This window comes from Silurus meridionalis, chromosome 28 (genome assembly GCF_014805685.1).
Source record: "Silurus meridionalis isolate SWU-2019-XX chromosome 28, ASM1480568v1, whole genome shotgun sequence".
NCBI classification, from domain to species: Eukaryota; Metazoa; Chordata; class Actinopteri; order Siluriformes; family Siluridae; genus Silurus; species Silurus meridionalis.
The window spans coordinates 2,274,114-2,294,460 of NC_060911.1; the positions used below are offsets into that span (position 1 = coordinate 2,274,114).

Genomic DNA, 20,347 nt, shown 5'->3' on the forward strand with positions numbered 1-20,347 from the left:
TGTTGGGTTACATAAATTATGCAGTCACTTTTATTCTAAAATGTTAATAGAGACAAAAAGAAAATTTTCCAATCAAAAACACTGATTTTCTAAATTCAGATTATTTCATTAATATCTATTTTTGTTTGTTTGTTTGTTTTTAATTAAAAGATCTCCTCCTCGGGTCTGACTGTTCTTCAACGGTTTCCTCAGATTTGAGGTTCTCTATACTCCAAGTGCACCTGACTCAGCTTACGGACTTGTTTTTTTTTTTCCTTCTCCTTCTGGATCTAAAGTTTGTTTTTATCGCAATTATTCCAACCACAAAGCTGTAAAAGACTGAGAGAACCACTGCCTGCATTAACACATACCTGATGGGAGACAAACTCCGGAGGCAATAAAAAAAAAAGTGTCATAACACAAGAGGAATAAATTACAACAAGAATTCCAGGATTTGCTGAAAAAAACCCTGATATTATGAGTTGAACTCTCTTCAATCCTGAGCTCGGGCTCGAGACGACGTCTGATGCCGTGTCCACCTGAGTTCACTCAGGGTTCTCCGGTTTCCTCCCACTGACCAAAAATAAAGAATCCAGTATGCCAGTATGTAGAGGGGGAATGGTCTATTGCTCCTGAATGTAAGTGTGTGTGCATGGTCTCCAGAGACGGCTTGATGTGTTGTGTGTTCACCTGGTTTCAACTCTGACAGATGAATGTTGTGCGGTACTTCTCTTGTTTTCTAAACAAAAAGTCCATAATAACATGAGTGTGATGTTCAATAAATAAAGGCCAGTAGGTTATATAGGTAATATATAATTTTTAGCTAAAAAAAAATTCTTACTTTTATGTAAAACTGATTTACAGATGTTGCATGATGTTTCTGTTGCTGGATTCTGATTGGTCAGAACATTCATTATTGTTTTGTGCTTGTAAATTGAGCTGAAAAACTCGTTCAGCTTCATGGACTTTCTCACAGATCTTTTTGTTTAAGCCGAAAACCAAACTGAAAGCATTACTAATGTTAGTGCACACGTCTACCGTTGTGAAGCGTGATCACCTTTGACCCTGGCACATTGCCAAAGCTAGCGGTTTGAAAGTAGCGTCAGACGTAGTGGTGTGATTTCTCTGTAAATAAACTGACTGCTGTTCAAATGCTGAAATCTAAATAGCAGCCACCAGGATGGACAGATCGTGGATGAGAATGCAATTTAAGATTCGTTTTAAAACTAAGCTGCTTGTCACTTTTTTATATTAATAATAATCGTTTGTACGGAAATTATTTTGCACGTTCAATACACATTTACAGCTGCAATACTATAATATATACAAAAGTTTGTATAACGAGACATTGGTAAATTTAACTTTTACAGTATGTTATTTGTTTCATTCCTTTTTTTTACTGCTGTTTACAGACATTTGCTAATTGTTTTTAAACTGTTACATTCCTCTTATTTTTAATAAAGGTGTCATATTTCATTCATTCTGTTATTCAGCAGCTGTAACCAAATATATATATATTTTAGGGGACGCATAAATGTTCTTTTTCACGCAACAACCTCAGTAAAAAGTATTTCAAATGAATGTTTGAGGAAACGAAGCGAGTGTGAAAAAGATTTTTTACTGAAAAATAAACTGGACATTTTTATGTTTGTTTGGTCAAATTAAATCTTCATACCATTAAATGGACTACTTTTTTATTTATTTTTTTTTTTTCTACTTTCACTGGGTGTTTTCACGCTTTAAGGGCTCTGTATGTATCAGGAGCATTCAGGTGTTTGAAATCATCTGTCCAAACCAGTAAGATGTTTTATACTTTATTATTTTAATAAACTGATAAACCAGTTTTTAAAAAAGTGCAAATCTTAAAGGAAGTGTTAATACATATGTATATTAAGGCTGTCGAAATTAACACATTAATAACAATATGTATATAAAATAGGTACAATTATTATATCAAGGTAAAATAATTGGTATCATTGATCCCTAACATCCAGCGATGAACCCGCCGAGGTCACCAGACACACCGGTGTTTTTTAAAGCATTTTTTCCTCATAACAACACAACAAACTGAAATTATTTCTTTTTTTGATGGTACAGAACACAAAGAGCAACACATCATTCGAATCTGTGAAAGGTCTAATTTGTTTGCATGCATTTAAAATAACAAAACGCTGCGCTTTTGTAAAAAAAAAAAAAAAGAAAACAGACAGGGGGCGCTCTCTTCCGTCGCCATCATCTCTCTTCATAGACACGTAAATAAAACAACCTGAATCTCAGTGAATACTTACCTGACAGACAATAAAAATAGAAATAGAAAGCTTGAAATGAAAATAGAAAACAAAATTCCCTGATTCTGTGATCCGTATGAAAGTTAAGAGTTACAGTTACTCAGGAATCACCTCATTAACCATCAGTGTGGAAACAGCAAAGTTTAGTGACCTGATCATTTACGTCATGTTTTTAAAACATTAACAAGAATATTTAGCCTTAATGCTTAATGCATAATGAACATATCATGTTAAAAGCATCAATATTGTCTATAACTATGTGGATTCCAGTATTAAAAACGTAAAAAGTATTAATGCAAGATACATTTAGAACAGATACAAAGGGTGGGATGGAGTTAATTCACTCATGATTGGTGGGAGTGTAACTAACTCTTAGAAAAGAGTTAGTAAGGTAATCCTTTTGAGCTCCATTTTGTTTGGTCTCTTCCGCCCCATACGGTATAGTCCTTTAATTCCGCCCCATACGGTATAGTCCTTTAACCCCGCCCCCATACGGTATAATCCTTTGACTCTGCCCCCACTTGTTAGTGTGACGCACACCATGGTAATGGAAAGTCATGTCGCTTAAATGCTCTGAAATCGTACAAGGTTCTTAAGGAAAGTAAGGGATAATTAAGCACCTAGCTGGAACGGGAACAAGCTCTTACGGTGTTTCACTAAGAAAAGGTTTCTCATCAAGGAAAGGTAGATTTTGTGTTTCCCAAGGAAAGGCTGACGGCTGAACACAAAATAAAGTTTTGTGTTCTTAAAGACTTAAAGTCTTATCGTCCCTACATTGGCTTCCTGTTAAGTTTCGAATAGACTACAAACTATTACTTCTCACTTATAAAGCACTAAATGGTTTGGCTCCCATGTATCTATCCAGTCTTTTAACACGCTACAATCCGCCACGATCCCTGAGATCTCAAAACTCTGGGCTTCTAGTAGTTCCTAGAATAGCAAAGTCCACTAAAGGTGGTAGAGCATTTTCACATTTAGCTCCTAAACTCTGGAATAGTCTTCCTGACGGTGTTCGGGGCTCAGACACACTCTCCCAGTTTAAGTGTAGATTAAAAACATATCTTTTTAGCAAAGCCTACACATAACACACATCACATCATAACCTTGTGCTCCAGAACATCTGATCACATGCACATTATCAACTTGTGCTGTTAATATCATGAACAGCAGCTACGCTAATTCCTCTCCACTGCTTCTCTTTCTCTCCCCATCCCGAGACACCCTGAGGTTTGGCCAGCTCCAGTCACCTCCCACCTCGTGATGATTACGGACCTTTGAAGAAGTAGATGCCGAACTCGCAAACATCCCGAACCATCTAGAGACGTACCAGTGCCATTTGGATCCCGCTACATGTGTGGAGTTTTGACATTGGACCTCCTGGAGTGTTTAAAGGCTCTGGCATGGAGAAGCTGATGCTGGATCTGTGGTGACCACAAATGCTGAGCTCATAAAACTCGGAGCTACTAACCATATAGACTGTTTAAGACTGCAGAAAGAACATTACTTATAATCTTATACTCCAGTGCTCATGTTAGTTCTCACTCTCCAGTGTTCTGTAGTGTTGAAAGATTTATGATCAAACTCTTGATGTCACCCAGATGAGGATGGGTTCCCCTTTTGAGTCTGGTTCCTCTCAAGGTTTCTTCCTCATAACATCTAAGGGAGTTTTTCCTTGCCACAGTCACCACGGCTTGCTCATCAGGGATAAACACACACCATTCACCTTAACTGTTGATTTCTGTAAAGCTGCTTTGAGACAATGTCTGTTGTGAAAAGCGCTGTACAAATAAACTTGACTTGACTTGACTTGAGTCTCATGAACAACAAATCAGGGATGAAACAGGGAGAGGGTGTTCTCCTCCTACTCATTTATTTTGCTCTTTATCTCCTGACCAAAGGCTCTCCATCCAAAACTTCCTGTTGCACCATGTGAGAGTATGTGCATATTTCTATCTTCTAGGCTTCTCCTGATTTCATTTCTCTCATCTGCTAAATGTGCTGACATAATTCCAAACAGAAGTTATACTAAAAGCCTAACATCTCATTTGCTGTATTTTCTGCCGCTCTACACTTTACAGATCTGCAGGTGAAGCTAGAGTAATAATAGATCATCGATGGTGTTTCACTCCAGTGATCATCATCACCAGATCTCAAAGCGCTGGTCTGTGAGGAACAGTGATGAGTCTGCGATTCTGTTGTTGAATAAACTGTTGAAATACACAAACTATTAGTTTTGTATCTGAATATTTACATAGTAAATATATTAAACACATGAATTAGAACGAACACACACACACACACACACACACACACACACACACACACACACACTTACCACACAGTCTGAGTGTTGCTGCTTGAGACGGCATTGTAGATGTTTGCTGCTGAGACGTCAGTAAGGAGATTGTGGCTGAGGCTGAAAATCAAACAGACTGCGATTGAAACACCATTTATTTATTCTGTTTTTCATTGTGGGCACTAAACCTGACACGTTACAGTACGTCAGATCAGCCCTAAACCCCACCCACTCACTCGAGGACGCAGACTTTGTGAAGGCGTGGCATCAGCAGCTCCAGGGCGTGATCAGTGAGCTGGCAGTGGCTGAGGTCCAGTTCTGAGAGTCCCTCGGAATATTCCAGAAACAGCGCCAGTGCTTTGCATGCTTGTGGGTTCAGCTGGGTCTCGCTCAGGTCCATTCGGTCGCTCAAAGCATGCGCGAGAGACGTCACTCGCCTCACGTGGTCTGCTTCGGTAAGGATTAGGAATCGAAGCAGCACGGATTTACTGCACCTGTGACAAAGTTGGTATTTAGATAAATACAGGTAGGATTCTGACTCACAATGGAGTTGCATTTTAATGACATCATCGTAACTTAAAAATGTTATAAGTTGAGACTGTTATCAGTAGGGGGCAGTATACTGTAATTTGTTAATGACTGAACAAATTTACAGTACATAATTTACGAGAATACTGTAATTTACAGGGCAATTTACAGAATTGTAACGTGTAAACTTTACAAGGGAGCGATTGGACAAGTGCCGGGTCATGAGGGCGGAGCCAGATGAAACGTGACTTGTGACATGTAACTCATTCATTCTCATTTGTCCATTTGTCTTACTGTAGCGTGACTTTGTGTAGAATAGGGAAGAGGAGCTCCACTCCTGCGTCTTCAATCTCAAAGTCCTGAACGTTGAGCCTGATGTGAGTCTGAGCACTCTGAATAGCTCTGGAGATGACTCTGCAGTCCTCAACGCTCAGAAGCAGACCATTTACTGTCATGTCTGCTGTGAGGTCCAAAGCGTCATGGGAGGAGAAGTCAAGTTTATGATGTAGAGCTGAGAGCACAACTGCTGCCTCCTGATGGAGCTCAGGAACATGGAGCAGTCGCAGCATCAGCAGCCTGTCAACCCTGAGAACATGCCCATTGAACCATTAAAACAAAGATAAACATATAACAACCACCTAAAGCAGAGGTTTCCAAGCAAACCTGAGATCGGAGACGTGGCTAAGTAGTGGCACAATGCTCTCTAGCTCCCCCTCAGGTATGGAGGTCCACAGCAAGTTGAGGGAGACGCCCATGCAGTGCTCCAGGGTGAAGCGCAGTGCAGCGCAGTCGACCAAGCTCAGCTTCCTGTTCTCCAGGTTAATGCAGTTCTCCGTTGAGCTCAAAAGGCTGGAGACCGAGTGTGCAGAACAAGTCTCATAAAGCTCTCTCATGATGGACAGCACAAAGCTGGACTTCAACCTATGGACAGCAAACACACCACTGATTTATTCCCTTTGTCTCTTTATTCTAACTGCGCTATGCATAATTGGAGTCTTAAGAACTTATACCATTTACACCCAACAATGTTTAGTGATTATAAAGGTCTTGTGTCTCACCCTCTGAGATGAACTTTGCTCAGCACAGGCAGAAGGTCTTGTATGTTTTCCTGCTTAATGGTGCTTCTTCTGGATTCTACAGTGACTGTATGATACTGCAAGAAATGATTAATCACATCCCAGCTCAGACTGCATGAAGTCAGGTCTCCACCCACAGTTCGCAAGAAACAATGAGTAAGATTTTCATCCTGAGTTTCATAAACAACCTCGACCAACTTCTGAAGAGTATCATCTGAGAATCTACACAGAAACACACACACAAAAAGACCGTCTGGCACTTCGATTTAATGTTTTTGAGCTGTAATATTTATTATTTGAAAAGCAAGATCATGCTCATCCACCTGATTGTTGGAAGTTCTGGATGATTCAGGAGGCCTATCAGTGACTGGGCCGCCATCTTGTATTCAGTCAAGTCCAAACACTGGATTTCCCAGTGCCTCAGAATGAAAGCCAAGCTTTTGAGAATCTTACATGGCGTCTCGTCTGGTTTATGAACCCTGGGCTCGGTAAGCAAAAGCTTGTGAAGGATCACAGGAGCATGAGACCTCACTGGTTTAGCTTGAGCCATTCTCACCAGTACATCACTACACAGCCTACAACAATCAACAATGCAAAGGACATACTTAGCAATTTTACCCACTATAGGAACACAAACATATTAGCAGGATATAAATCTTTGCGTTACTGCGTTTGGTGATCGATCAGATTTAAGAATTCGACAGCACCATGGTATAAACAACTGGGAAATAAACTGAACCAGGTGTCAAACCTGAGCTGGGAGATCCGAGGCAGACACTGAAAGAAGCTTCGGGTTTTCCTCTTCTCTCTCGACCAGCCTGTCAGCTCTACTGCTTTCTTTACTGTTTGAAGTTTCAGAACTTCAAGGAAGATTGAAGCATTTTTGTCAGACAGGTTTATGGTCCAGACATCTGGAAGCGACTCGTAAACCTCCCGTAACACTGGAAGGACGCTCATGCCTGTTTCAGTCTCATAGTCCTTCGCATGCGAGTACAGCTCAAGCAGTAAACCACAGTGGGCCACATTGTCATATTCCTGATCGTCTCCATTACACGAGAAGGTTCTGAAGCTGCACAGGGACGCCAAGACTTCAGTAAAGCTCTCCCCTTTTTCTGCACTGAGCTCTGCCACCCCAGCGAACAGCTTCACCACAAACCGCAAGGTGCTTAACTTCCTTTTTTGTCCATGAAGAACGAAGCCAAATCTAAAAGGATTTTAAAACAAAGCAGATTATTGGATTATAACAGACAACTGCAGAGAGCAAACAGGAAATGAGACAGGATGTAACAGAAAACATAACGCATCATGTCTGACCAATCAGAATTAAGGACTCAACAGAGACATGACTTTTTTTATCACAGGGTTATCTTTAATAGATGAAGTCACCTGAGCTGGGAGATGTAGGGCAGACATTGAAGAAAGATCTTCATTTCATTTTCATCCTCTGAAAATCCTTTTATCTCCACTGCTTTCTTTACTGTCTGGAGTTTCAGCACTTCCAGGAAGAGGCCATTCTTTTTATCTGACAAGTTTAAGGACCAGATTTTAGGAAACGACTCAAAGACCTCCTGTAATGCCGGAAGGACGCTCCTGCCTGTTTGAGTCTCATAGTCTCTAATGTTTGAGTAAAGAAGCATCAGGAAAACTGATATTTCTTTGTCTGTCTTGAAACATTTCTCCACGATTGACTTAATCATTTCTTTCTGGTGGAGAGCCGCTTGCAGACATAGGTCCAGCAGATATCTTCTCAGTCTTGTCCTCCATTCTCTTTGTTGCTGGAGAGGAATAAAACTACGGAAACAAAGTATTAAGATGATGTTAGGATAAACATCAGGAAACGTCCACAAAACCGGTTGGATCCTGTTCTGTCCTACATCAGAGCAGCTCTAAATCCTCACCAGCCTCTCTTTTTACTGAGAAACCAGAAGCTGTCATGAAGATGCAAAAAAAACAAAAATTCCTGATACTGGAGACACTTGCATACTTTTTTAATCAGTTCATCAATCAAACAATCCCCTGCAAATTAGCTATTACTATTAAAACCATAACATTTGACATCCGACCAATCAGAATCCAGGACTCAACAGAGACTTGACTATTATATAACATTGTTATCTGTAAATTGATGAGGTCACCTGAGCTGGGAAATGTAGGGCAGACACCGAAGAAGAATTCTCGTTTCACTCTCCTTTGACCATCCTCTCAGCTCAACTGGTTTCTTCACCTTTTGGAGTTCCAGCACTTCCAGGAAGAGTGAAGTCTTCCTCTCTGAGAGATTTATCGACCAGACCTTGGGAAGTGTCTGGTAAACAGCCTGTAATGCTGGTCGGACGTTCTGACCTGTTTGAATCTCGTAGTCTTTTGCACATGAGTACAGGTCCAGTAGAAAAGAAGATTGTTCTCTGTAAGTCTTAAAGTAACACGAAGGCAGTTTGTGAAATGTTTCCTGAATTGTTTCTTTCTGATAGATGGCGGCTTGCAGACACAACTTCATCAGGAACAAGGCCATTTTCTTTCTCCAATCATAAAGGGATTCTTTAGAAGCCTGAGGTGGATCGATACTACAAAATAAAAAGAAGGACATGCAGCAGAAGAATAAACAATGTGGATCATTAAGAAATGCTTTTCTTCTCAAAATAATTCCAAACATGACCAAAATGATGCGTTTGCTCTTCACCTCAGCTGAGATATATAGGACAGACACTGTAGGAAACTTCTAACTTCACTCTCTTCATCTGTACAGCCTTGAAGCTTCACAGACTTCTTGGTTTTTCGGAGCCGCAAGTCTTCCAGGAAGACGGACGCCTTTCTCTTTGAGAAATCTATGGTCCAAACTGAAGACCAGGGAACAAGATTAGGAATACACTCATATGCATTATTAACAATGAACAGCTGTTAATAACAATAAAACTCATGCTTACCACGAACATGAAACTTGGTTTCCTCACTTGGAATGCTGATGTCTCCATTTCCATATACAGCAGAGACTCTGAATCTGTAACAGTTGCTGTGTAGAAGATTTATGGTGCATTCACATACAGGTCCATCAGTTTGAATGGACTGCCAACCCTCCAGACCTGCATCCAAATACTCCACTTTGTAGCAGAGCACAGGGGAGTCTTCATCAGATTCTGCCCTCTGCCAGGCAATGTAGAGAGATTCCTTATTGGGTTTAAGCACTGTAGGTGGTCCAGGTCGGTGTCTGGAGGCTGTCTGGAACTGTGTAATACTACTGCAGTCACTCATCCCATTACTGTCCATTAAGGCATATCTGACTTCATAGCGTGTCCCTGGCACAAGACCCGTAACCACACAATTCTCTTCAGAACAAGGAATGACTCTCCATTTTGTTTCAACAGAACTTTTATCTTCACTCACTGTTCTGTACTCCACTCTGTAAGGTTCAGTAGTTTGGCTACTTTTCCAACTTTGGAGCTTCATCGTTACCCGTGTCTGCTGCACTGCTATCATTTCCAGAGGGTCTGGTTTTATGTCGAGTTGTACATTTTGACTTACCAAATGTCCAGACTGGTAAAGACGTATAGCAAAGTCAGAAAAATTTACATCGGGGACAGATGCAGCAATGAACATGGTTTCTTGCGTTCCCTCATTAATCTTTTTATTTGACATAAATAACTGAAGACCGGAGAGGATTTTCTGACTCGTTTCTGAAATCATAAATACTTGCTGTGTCTCTTTGGTGAGCGTCATGTTAACTGATACGCTGTTCTGCTTCAGAGTTGAAAGAAACGGATCTTCACCCTCCAATGATGTAAAACTGAAACACAACACTCTGTCTGCTTGGTGGTCTTGAACAAACCTCTGTAGGTCATCTTGACTGTTTAGGATGTCGACGTTATCAGCTTTGCATTGGATCAAAGCTCTAATCTGAGAGTATTTGTTTTGGAGCCACTGATGTGTGCACTGGGGACTGAATGGCGATTGGTTGTTTCTGTCGAGAAGATCTTGCAATTTCTCCTCTTCTTCTTCTGCTCCTGACTCTCGTATGGTCTTGATGCAGGAGGCCAGCCTTCTTTGGAAGTTGGACTGGTATTGCTGCAGAAGTGAATAGAACTCAGACAGAGCTTTCTTTAGAGCTGGAAACCTTGTAAATATCTCATGACCACCATCAACAACCATTAGATGTTGACAAAAGTTGAGGTCTATATTTACTTTTTCCAGAAATTCCTCTGCTTTGCATAATTGGTCTTCACTGATGTCCTTAACAGTGCAAGCTGATGTTTGGTGCAGATTCTTTAGAGGGTACAGCCAGACTTTAAGAGGAACTACGCCAGGATTTAGAATTCTGCTGTCCAAAGGACTTTGTAGAACATCTCCATCAATATAGGCAGCACAGTGATATTCATTGAGCCTGGAGATCAGATCTGTCTGCCTGGAAGAAGAGATCATCTTCTTGACTATGTCTTTCAGTTGTGCATTTTCTACAGTTTCCACAGTTTTGTCTTTCTTTTTATCTAAGACAAAGAATGCCTGAGATCCGTACAGCACAGCTACAACTACGTGTGTCGCTGTAGTCATGTCAGTCATTGAGAGCGGAAATCCATGGTGCAGCAGGTCATGACTGATCATGTCCAGTCTGGTGGAGGTTCTGTAATGCACAGTGATTCTGTCCTGCAGCTCGGACTGGAAGGGATGATTAATAAATGCAGAAGCTCCAGTCATCTCAACCAGCCCTGATACAACACTAGCCCTGAGAGATACACTCAGGTCCAGAGCGGCAAGTCTCTCCTGTAGAGTGTCTTTCTCTAAAACTCTCAAATCAGTCTGGGGTCGAGGGATCAACAGCTTCATGGAGGATATTAGGGTCTTTTCCCACAAAATGACATCTGAAAATATAAAATATCACACAGCATCAGTGCATTTATCTGGCTTCAGAAAGACGTGGCATGTCGAACATCACATCACAAGTAAAATCGACAACTTGGGTTGTCCTTGTCCTCTTTAGCCCGGATGACATGGCGTCCCAGTTTTCCAAAAAGAACTTTAAATTTTGATTCGTCTGACCACAGAACAGTTTTCCACTTTGCCACAGTTCATTTTAAATGAGTCTTGGCCCAGAGAAAACGCCTGCACTTCTGGATCATGTTTAGATATGTTTTTTTTTTTTTTGACCTATAGAGTTTTAGCCGGCAATGGTGGTACCATTCACCATTGCCGGCTAAAACTCTATAGGTCAAAAAAGAAGCCATATGGATTGTGTTCACCGACAATGTTTTCTGGAAGTATTCCTGAGCCCATGTTCTGATTTCCATTACAGTAGCATTCCTGTATGCGATGCAGTGCCGTCTAAGGGCCTGAAGTTCACGGGCATCCAGTATGGCTAATAAGTTGCAAATTGGTCCTCCAGCTGTTCCTTATATGTACATTTAACCTTTCCGGCCTCTTATTGCTACCTGTCCCAACTTTTTGGAATGTGTAGCTCTCATGAAATCCAAAATGAGACAATATTTGGCCTTACATTTCAAAATGTCTCAACTTTCAACATTTGATATGTTATTTATATTCTATTGTGAAAAAAGTTTATGAGATTTATAAATTATTGCATTCCTTTTTTATTCACAATTTGTACAGTGTCCCAACTTTTTTGAAATCGGGTTTGTATTCCATGGAATCCAATGCGTTAGTGACACATAACACACAGGTGGTTTGTCGATTGACTGGTGGCTTATGTGTTTTTATATTAACATGTAATAGAACAGCTACTAATGACCACATGATACCACTTTCTCCAAGACCATCACTTCATACCGGAAACTGTGGATGACCCCAGAGGAGAGTACAGAGGAGCCTACAGGTAAGGGCCTAAGAATAGCAAAGGACAAATTGTCCCTTACCATCAGAGACACAAATCACACACATGCCCAGATAATCCACAGCCACATCTGTACAGTGATGACACACATCACATATAGCAGGTCATCCAGGCCATCACCAGCCTCTGCCTGTAACAATGATGGCTTCCTTCCAGAGGTGCTGAACGAGTTTACATTTGGTTTCTCAACAACCATGTGCTGTGTTTTACCACCCAGGCATCCACATAGTGGTACTAACCACCGCACACCACTGTAGTTGCACTTCATCGATAACACAACAATGAGAAATGTGTTCCTACCAGAGCGAAAGGAATCGCTGCGGCAGTCGTACAACATCCCAAGGTTCACGCGGCGACCGAGAGCAGCGACTTCGACAAACTCTGAAGTGAAATCTGAAATTGTTGTTATGAAGACAAAGTGATTGTTTGTGGTAGTGTGTGCAGTGCACAGAAATTTCAAACAAACTGAGTACATATAAAATACACTGTATTATAACACACCTGTAGGATCCTTTAGACCTCTGCAGAATCGCTTTGACAGGTGAGACAACTCCGACTCAGCTCTCTCAAGGTTCTTATACAGAAAAGAATGTGAGCAGTTCAAAGTGCAGGAAGTTTCAACCTACAGTTTAAAAGTTGTGTTTGATTTAGAGAGTTGTGTGTTCACCTTATTTTTTGCTGTCAGCTCTTCAATGTGTTTGTAAAGATCTGATATCTCTGTCCTACACTCTTTAAAACAGAATAGTATTTTGTGCAGGTATGCTTCATGACTTCCAACGTTGATCAGGAGAATGTCATGACCATTATGTCGCTGCATCACACAGTCGAGACAGATAAGTTGCTGGTCGGTTTTGCAGAAATACTCCAGAGCTCTGTGGTGCAGCTGGCAGGTTCTCTTCACCAGATCCTCAGTCACATCAGTGAGAATGTGTCTCTGTAGAGCTTCCACTGTGTAGTGCTGCCTCACATGGGTTTCACAGTAAGCTACACTGCAGGTCAGGCATAACTTCACCGCTCTCAACTTCTTCCCAGAGCAGATATCACAGGCCATTTCTTCAGGTCCAGCGTAGTTTTGAGAAGGAGGAGCGCGACTGAACCCAGGCTGCTTCAGCAGTCCATCCAGTGCCTGGTTTAAGTTCAGTTCAGGGTAAGCGGTAAATCTCTTCCTACACTGAGGGCAACACCAGCACTTTTTTTGATTTGCTATCTCCCAACAGATACAGGTTCTGCAAAAGCTATGTCCACAGGGGATGGATACAGGCTCCTTCATCACATCTTTACAAATGAAACACTTTAAAAAATCATCCTTCAGCAAGCTGTTGTATGAAGATCTGTATGTTTAATAGATATACAAATGATAATTATAGATTTTATTATGAGCTCTAATGATAATACACAGTCATCATCTGAGACAATTCATATTTTAAACGCATTGTATCAGAAAGAGAACATGCAATAAGAACAGAGTGTTTTTTCCCATCAATTAAAAAAAATATGATAATGATAACTACGAGATTGTTTTATGTTCCTACCTCAAGCTGAATATGGGGGGTACACCCATGGAGTGATCACTTCTATATGACAGGCAGGGGGACGGTATTGGTCCTGGTGTCATCCTGAAGAGAAATGTTAAGATAATTTATTAAAATCTAGAAATGCTAGACTGTAAATCTAAAACAGAGCAAAACATTGAAGTTACATGATATATTAGAATCTGTAAATAATAAATGACGCAGCTGGAGATGCGGTTTCTGGTTTTGTCTGTAATTTGCAAGATGAAACTGCAAAGGAAAAAGCAAACACACCTGCTTTTAATGTTTCCATTCACTGACCTTTCAGATGTAAAAGAAAAACTAGCAGAAGACGATGCTTCCTGTTTGATCCTGTTGCAAAAAAGACAGAAGAAAATCTATGTCTCTTCATGTTATGATCTGTACATGATATATATTATAAAGCGAGGAAACCGTATCTGATTGGGAAAACAGTTTAAAAGGCATTAGCAGCATGAAACCAGACCTTGCCGTGGTAAACATCTCAATTAAATGCATAAGTAAACACACCTGCTTTTAAATGTACTGGTTTCACCCATTGACAGGCCCAATGTGGGAGAAGCAAAACATCGAGAGCTGAGAAAAACAAATCACAATATAACCATGATTAACTTTAAAATACAAAAAAAACACAAAATATCACAGGTTTAATAATACACATTTTTATTAGAACGTGTTAAATTCAGACTCTTACAAAATCCTCCTACTGCATTTTCTGCCTATTGACCCATCACTATTAGCAGACGTACAGGGAGAAGCCCCTCGGTGCATATCTGATCTTGTAATGAATAAAACAGTATAAAATGTCTTACCACTTTATACACATTGTAAAATTTCACTACAATTAGACTTAAAAAAAGATCAAATCTGAGAGAAAAAAGACAACACAAAGGCTTACTGTGTAAAACCTCGTCGAACCATTAGCTGGCTGTTTCTACCAGAGCCGTATGATGGACCTGGTGAAGGAAGTCTCTCCTGAAAGAAACTGAAGTTCGTAGAGATTGTTTTTTTAATCTTTCTCCTCAGAAAATACCTCCACATCATAATCTTGTGATCTCTATGGACGATACTTTGATCTTCGGTCACTGCTTGTCACCTTGGGGTCCTTTACACATTGCTAATCTAATATCCTCATGTTGAACTCTTGTGTTTCTGTCTACACAGGCCACTCAGTTCCTTTTTTACTCCCTCGTTATCTCGAGACCAGATTAGTGCAGCTGCATCTTTTGTTTTAAACTTTTCTAGACTCTCCCCCAACCCAACCCACCCCACTGCTGGCTACACCAATGCTTGCCTTCAAAGTCAAAAATAGACCAGCACCACTCTACCTTACATCTTTCTGATTTAATGATCCTCCACCACTGTACCACAGTCACACCATCCTCTACCACTGTACCATACTCCCTCCATCCTCCACCACTGTACCACAGTCCCTCCATCTTCCACCACTCTACCTCACATCTTACAGATCTAATGATCCTCTACCACTGGACCACCCTTTCTCCATCCTCTACCACTGTACCACACTATCTTCATCCTCTACCACTGTACCATACTCTGGCCTCTACCACTGGACCTCACTCCCTCCATCCTCCACCACTGTACCACTAATCCAATTATCCTTTACCACTAGACCACAATCCCGCCATCCCTTTATCACTGTACCACTCATCTATCCATTATTTTTCCCTTCTCTACCACTGTACCGCTAATCCGTCCAACCTCTACCACTCTACCACTGATCCCTCTATCCTTTAACACTGTACCACTCATCTATACATCCGCTATCACTCCTCTACCACTGTTCCCACTGACCCCTCCATTGTCTACCACTGATAACTCTATCCTCTACCACTGTACCACAGTCCCTCCATCCTCTTCCACTGTACCACACTCCCTCCATCCTTTACCACTGTACCACACGCCCTCCATCCTTTACCACTGTACCACACGCCCTCCATCCTACTGTACCACATGCCCTCCATCCTTTACCACTGTACCACACGCCTCCATCCTTTACCACTGTACCACACTCCTTCATCCTTACCACTGTACCACACGCCTCCATCCTTACCACTGTACCACACGCCTCCATCCTACTGTACCACACGCCTCTATCCTTTACCACTGTACCACACGCCTCCATCCTTTACCACTGTACCACACGCCTCCATCCTACTGTACCACACGCCCTCTATCCTTTACCACTGTACCACACGCCCTCCATCCTTTACCACTGTACCACACGCCTCTATCCTTTACCACTGTACCACACGCCCATCCTTTACCACTGTACCATACTCCCTTCATCCTTTACCACTGTACCACACGCCCTCCATCCTTTACCACTGTACCACACGCCCTCCATCCTACTGTACCACACGCCCTCCATCCTTTACCACTGTACCACACGCCCTCCATCCTTTACCACTGTACCACACGCCCATCCTACTGTACCACACACCTCCATCCTTTACCACTGTACCACACGCCCTCCATCCTTTACCACTGTACCACACTCCCTTCATCCTTTACCACTGTACCACACTCCCCCATCCTCTATCCCTGCAAAACAGATTCCCCCATCCTCTACCACTGCTCAGCTGGTCCTACCATCTCTTTCGATACCAGGAAGACATATAAGTAAAACAACCACATTTAAGCTTAAAAATATCTTTTTACTTGTTTTCAGTTTTTACAACAGCCCCTGGCCACCAGTCACGAAGTATCAACAAAGCTTTTCAGTTAGCTTTCAGGGATTTTACGAACACAATAGTTTTTTGTTGTAAACACAATGCCACATTGATGTGCACACAATCCTTTGTTTTGTGGTGTGTGTTTTAAAAAAAATGCGCCAGCAAAATCTAAATCTGAGGCTGTAATAATAACAAACTGCATTTATTGTACTGCAGGCGAAAATATCAAATAAGGGCATTTTGCTGTTTGATATTTATATATTTTACTCAGAAAGTAATTATAAAAAACATGTCAGTTGTGTGTTTTGGTTTATAGCTAGAGGTTTATTCACTGGTTGAAAAGAATAAGTGAGAAATCTGTCTTACTTGGACATGGCGATGTCTCCGTTATCTCTTGGAAATGTGGGTAATGAGTCCATTAACCAGTCGCTGTTGATGACTGAAGGTCTGAATGTCCCCTGTTGTTCAGGCATTTTGTAATTCCTGATTCTGAAATGTGATAATCATATTAGAAGCGAAGGGAAAAATAACTGGTAATAAATAATTTTCCAAGCAACCACTTAATAAAACAGTATAGACATTGACAATAAAATGAAATAAATGATCAGCATTATTATTGTCACAATACACTTTACATACATTTTAGTTTTTTTTTTTATAATTAACCTTTTAATAGCACCACTAAGACGTGTATACAAGCTTTTCCACTTATCTTACCTGCTTTGAGGTTAATCCTCCACACCATCCTATGGTTGGAACTGAATTTGAAGCACACACATTATACATACTAAGAGAAGTGGAGGAAGACAAAGAGGTAAACACTTCCTATCACTTTTAATAAACTATTGCCACTTTGTCTATAATGGAGATGTGAAACCATGCAATACAATAGACCCCTGTATTCATGTGTGGTTCAGTGAATCTAATAAGTATTTGGACAGTGAGAATATTTTTGTAATTCTGCCTCTCTGTGCCATCAAACTCAAGCAATCATGACACACCGAAACCAAGGTTTCAGACTTCATCACATTAACCATCCAGGAATGAGACATTGTCCAGGTTCAAAAATAATGGGACACTTGACCAATGGTAAACAGTTTAATGAAGTGGTTTAATGATCCTTCATATATCAAAACTAATTACAAGATGTGCACAAAGAGAAGAGATGTGGAAACTCCCTGAACGTACTGTAGAGTGTAAAAGACAAGATGAAGAAATCTGTGGGCAGTGAAATAAGCAGATGTTTCTGCTGCTGCGGAAGCTGAATCATCTGTGGGAGTCATAACCAAAATTAACATTCAGAATTTTTTCCAATTGATTAAATGAGTGTTTGAATATGGGACACGGTGTAAAATGAGGTTTAGAGTGATTTTGCTTTTACTTTTCTCAAAAAATTGTCAGTAAAATGACGTGAAATTTAGGACAATAATAGACATTAATACTCTCAATAATAATTAATTGAAAGACGATTAGACGCGCAACCCAAAAAACCCCGACTCGACTTCAAACTGCGGCTGTGATCATTAAGATGCGAGTATGGAAGGTTTACGGAAAGACTTGGTCTGGATTCACACATCTCTGGTTATTGTGTCTTCTAACCCAATCAGGAACAGTTTGATCTCAGGTCTATCCCAGTGTGTGTATATACGTGTCTGTTATCTGCATTAAGCTGAAGAAGAACATTTGCTCCATGCTGTGTGATTCTTTCCTGATCAGAAAAGACACCACCGCCATCGCAGATCACATGTGGAAGATTTTCTTAAAATCTAACAGTACATAATAACTAAAAGAACCATTTTAAACATCATGTTATTGACTTACCCTGAACCAGGAACTCTAGTCTTTATCCTGGTCTCTGCTTCCTATTCGGTTGTTGGGTTGCCAGATCTGTTACAGCTAAAAGGAAAGAAAATGTGCATACATCTAATATTTCTACACGAGTATAATATACAAAGTATGTAAATAAACAGCCATATACTGTATAAACAGCAGTTCAGAATGACTGATTGGAAATTACAATGAGCTGATCTACAGTTTAGAAATCAAATGCACTTAATAATAAAAAATAAAAAAAACACATCCATACACACAGTATTGAGAAAAGTGAAGAAAAATAATAATAATAATACATACTAGAATGATGTCCATACAACAGACCTGGACTGTTACTGACTCTGTGAAATTTGCAGTAGAGCATTAACTCAGAATTTCCTGATAGATTTCTTACTGAATTACTCATCACCATGAAATTGACTCTGTCTAGACTGATATCGTCCGGGAAAATTCCATCTGGTCCAAATAATCCTTGAATAAGGAGCAACATGAGCACATATGTTCTTTATTATAATTATGAAAATATATATATATATATATATATATATATATATATATATATATATATATATATATATATATATATATATATAGTAGTTGTATATAGTGTATATGTGTAGTGTAAACATGGAAAAGGTGGCACCTGCAGAGGCCTCTGATGTTATATTCATGATGTTTACATTTTAGGGTGTGTGTGTGTGTGTGTGTGTGTGTGTGTGTGTGTGTGTGTATGCAAAGTTTATTTTATAAAGTTACTCTCAGTAGTCTATGATGTTATGTACATCATTTGTATGTATGTGTGTGTGTGTGTGTGTGTGTGTGTGTGTGTATGCAAAGTTTATTTTATAAAGTTACTCTCAGTAGTCTATGATGTTATGTACATCATTTGTATGTATGTGTATGTGTGTGTGTGTGTGTGTGTGTGTGTGTGTGTGTGTGTGTGTCTGCTGGGCCCTTGAGAATGGCCCTCAACCCTCAGTTTTATAAAATGAGGTAACTGTTAGTCAATGTGGATGTGTGAATCAGCAAAATGCTGTAATTTTATACTATAGCCACTTTACCATCTTACACAATTTTTCTTAAATAATGATTTATTTTGTTTGTTTTGGAACTTTAAGCTTTAAGTCTACAATAAATGTCTGGTATGGAGGAAGTAAATTGTCCAAATGAATAATGAATTGAAAGTGAAAAGTAAAAAGTGAAAAGCACTGAAAGACACGTGATTACTCCTCTGATGAGGTTGCCCTTCATTGACCTACAAAGAGAAAACTTTTTTGTTTTGTTGTTTGGTGAATGTAAAAGTGTTTTTTTTCATCCCAATTAAAAAATATAATTTTTTTGTTCCCACTTTCCTGTCTTTATTCTGTTATCTTGTTTGCGTATGTGGTAAACTACAAACTTACAACCACATAAAAAATAGAAAAAAAGTGTCTACGTACTTCTGCGTATTTAAAGGATTCGTGAAAAACACCGGACTGGCAACCCTCAACGATTGAACAACTTTCACTTTCGATATAACCGCAAACAACTGCTGCGTCCAACCGACTTCCTGCACAATAACGAGTTTCCCTAACGAGTGCAACCAGTGGGTTTCTCTCACTATACAGTATCTAGTGCACTACATGTAATAATACTGGTGTGATTTGGGTGCAGCCACGTGCCGCGTGCACACTTCTTTCTAAACCGCGTGTGAGTTTTGTGTCGTGTGAAGTGTTTTTCTGTGCCGTGTGCAAATGCTAATCCCGTCCATTATTAATCTATCGAATTAAAGTAATACATAAAAATAAATGAAATAAAGTCCTAAATATTTCTCTGACGTTTAGATGGATCACAGAAATCCCTCAAATAAAAAATAATTTATTCTTTTTTCTTCTTCCTGAATTCACTTCCTAAAATATTCCCTTAATCCAGTTTAATGCTGACGGTGTTTAATGTTAGAACCACAAACTGGCCGCATTTCTGTGTTGAACACATGAATAACAGTGGCTGGAGAGGGAGGAGAGAACAACATTCAAATAACACTCACTGACCAATCACGATCAGGCATTGCTTCTGACGTCACGGTGTAGGTGAAGCTCAAGTGCAGGCAGAAGGACACAATTAGAAGATCTTCATGGTGTTCAGTGATGATGATGGATTACTGATGGCAGTGTAAAAAGACAAACAGCATTCACACTTTTAATAGTAGAACATGTTTAACTATGGACAAGATCCCAAAGAAGCTTCATAGAGATCAAAGAGATTCAATTCGATTCAACTTTATTGTCA

At 40.1% G+C, this 20,347-nt stretch overlaps 2 protein-coding genes across 11 annotated transcripts in view; one reads left to right on the top strand and one right to left on the bottom strand.

Moving 5' to 3' along the window:
• LOC124381476 (dentin sialophosphoprotein-like) overlaps window positions 1–1,661 on the top strand; it is a 57,435-nt gene extending 55,774 nt beyond the window's left edge. For all 6 annotated transcript variants that reach the window (XM_046843163.1, XM_046843166.1, XM_046843167.1 and 3 more), the window contains one exon: window positions 151–1,661. The gene's annotated coding sequence lies outside the window, so the exon portion shown is untranslated. The remainder of the gene's footprint in view (window positions 1–150) is intronic.
• Window positions 1,662–3,954: 2,293 nt separating this feature from the next.
• LOC124381480 lies at window positions 3,955–18,138 on the bottom strand. 5 transcript variants are annotated; one of them, XM_046843174.1, is made up of 23 exons: window positions 18,068–18,138; window positions 16,964–17,004; window positions 16,613–16,735; window positions 14,449–14,535; window positions 14,245–14,328; window positions 14,061–14,126; window positions 13,833–13,883; window positions 13,533–13,616; window positions 12,668–13,331; window positions 12,502–12,574; window positions 12,301–12,393; window positions 9,089–11,014; window positions 8,845–9,001; window positions 8,303–8,728; window positions 7,554–7,958; window positions 6,919–7,371; window positions 6,491–6,742; window positions 6,150–6,389; window positions 5,755–6,012; window positions 5,386–5,676; window positions 4,800–5,057; window positions 4,603–4,683; window positions 3,955–4,474 (listed from the first exon to the last, which is right to left on the bottom strand). In XM_046843174.1, exons 3-23 carry the CDS (start codon window positions 16,717–16,719, stop codon window positions 4,408–4,410), a joined length of 6,123 nt encoding a protein of 2,040 aa, XP_046699130.1. In that variant the 5' UTR covers window positions 16,720–16,735; window positions 16,964–17,004; window positions 18,068–18,138; the 3' UTR covers window positions 3,955–4,407. The 5 variants fall into 5 exon arrangements, with proteins under 5 accessions (XP_046699130.1, XP_046699131.1, XP_046699132.1 ...); XM_046843175.1 differs by having other exon boundaries at window positions 16,964–17,033; window positions 18,068–18,083; XM_046843176.1 differs by lacking the exon at window positions 16,964–17,004 and having other exon boundaries at window positions 18,068–18,125.
• Window positions 18,139–20,347: the final 2,209 nt, after the last annotated feature.

What these genes read in the sequence shown, in the direction of transcription:
- LOC124381480 (XM_046843174.1), bottom strand. Translation starts at nt 16,719, where the DNA reads ATGCCTGAACAACAGGGGACATTCAGACCTTCAGTCATCAACAGCGAC. An exon ending in AAATGCAGTAGGAGGATTTT is followed by an intron (nt 14,127 to 14,244) that starts GTAAGAGTCTGA and finishes TGTTTTTCTCAG; the next exon opens with CTCTCGATGTTTTGCTTCTC. An exon ending in AGCAAAGTTCATCTCAGAGG is followed by an intron (nt 6,013 to 6,149) that starts GTGAGACACAAG and finishes TGCTGTCCATAG; the next exon opens with GTTGAAGTCCAGCTTTGTGC.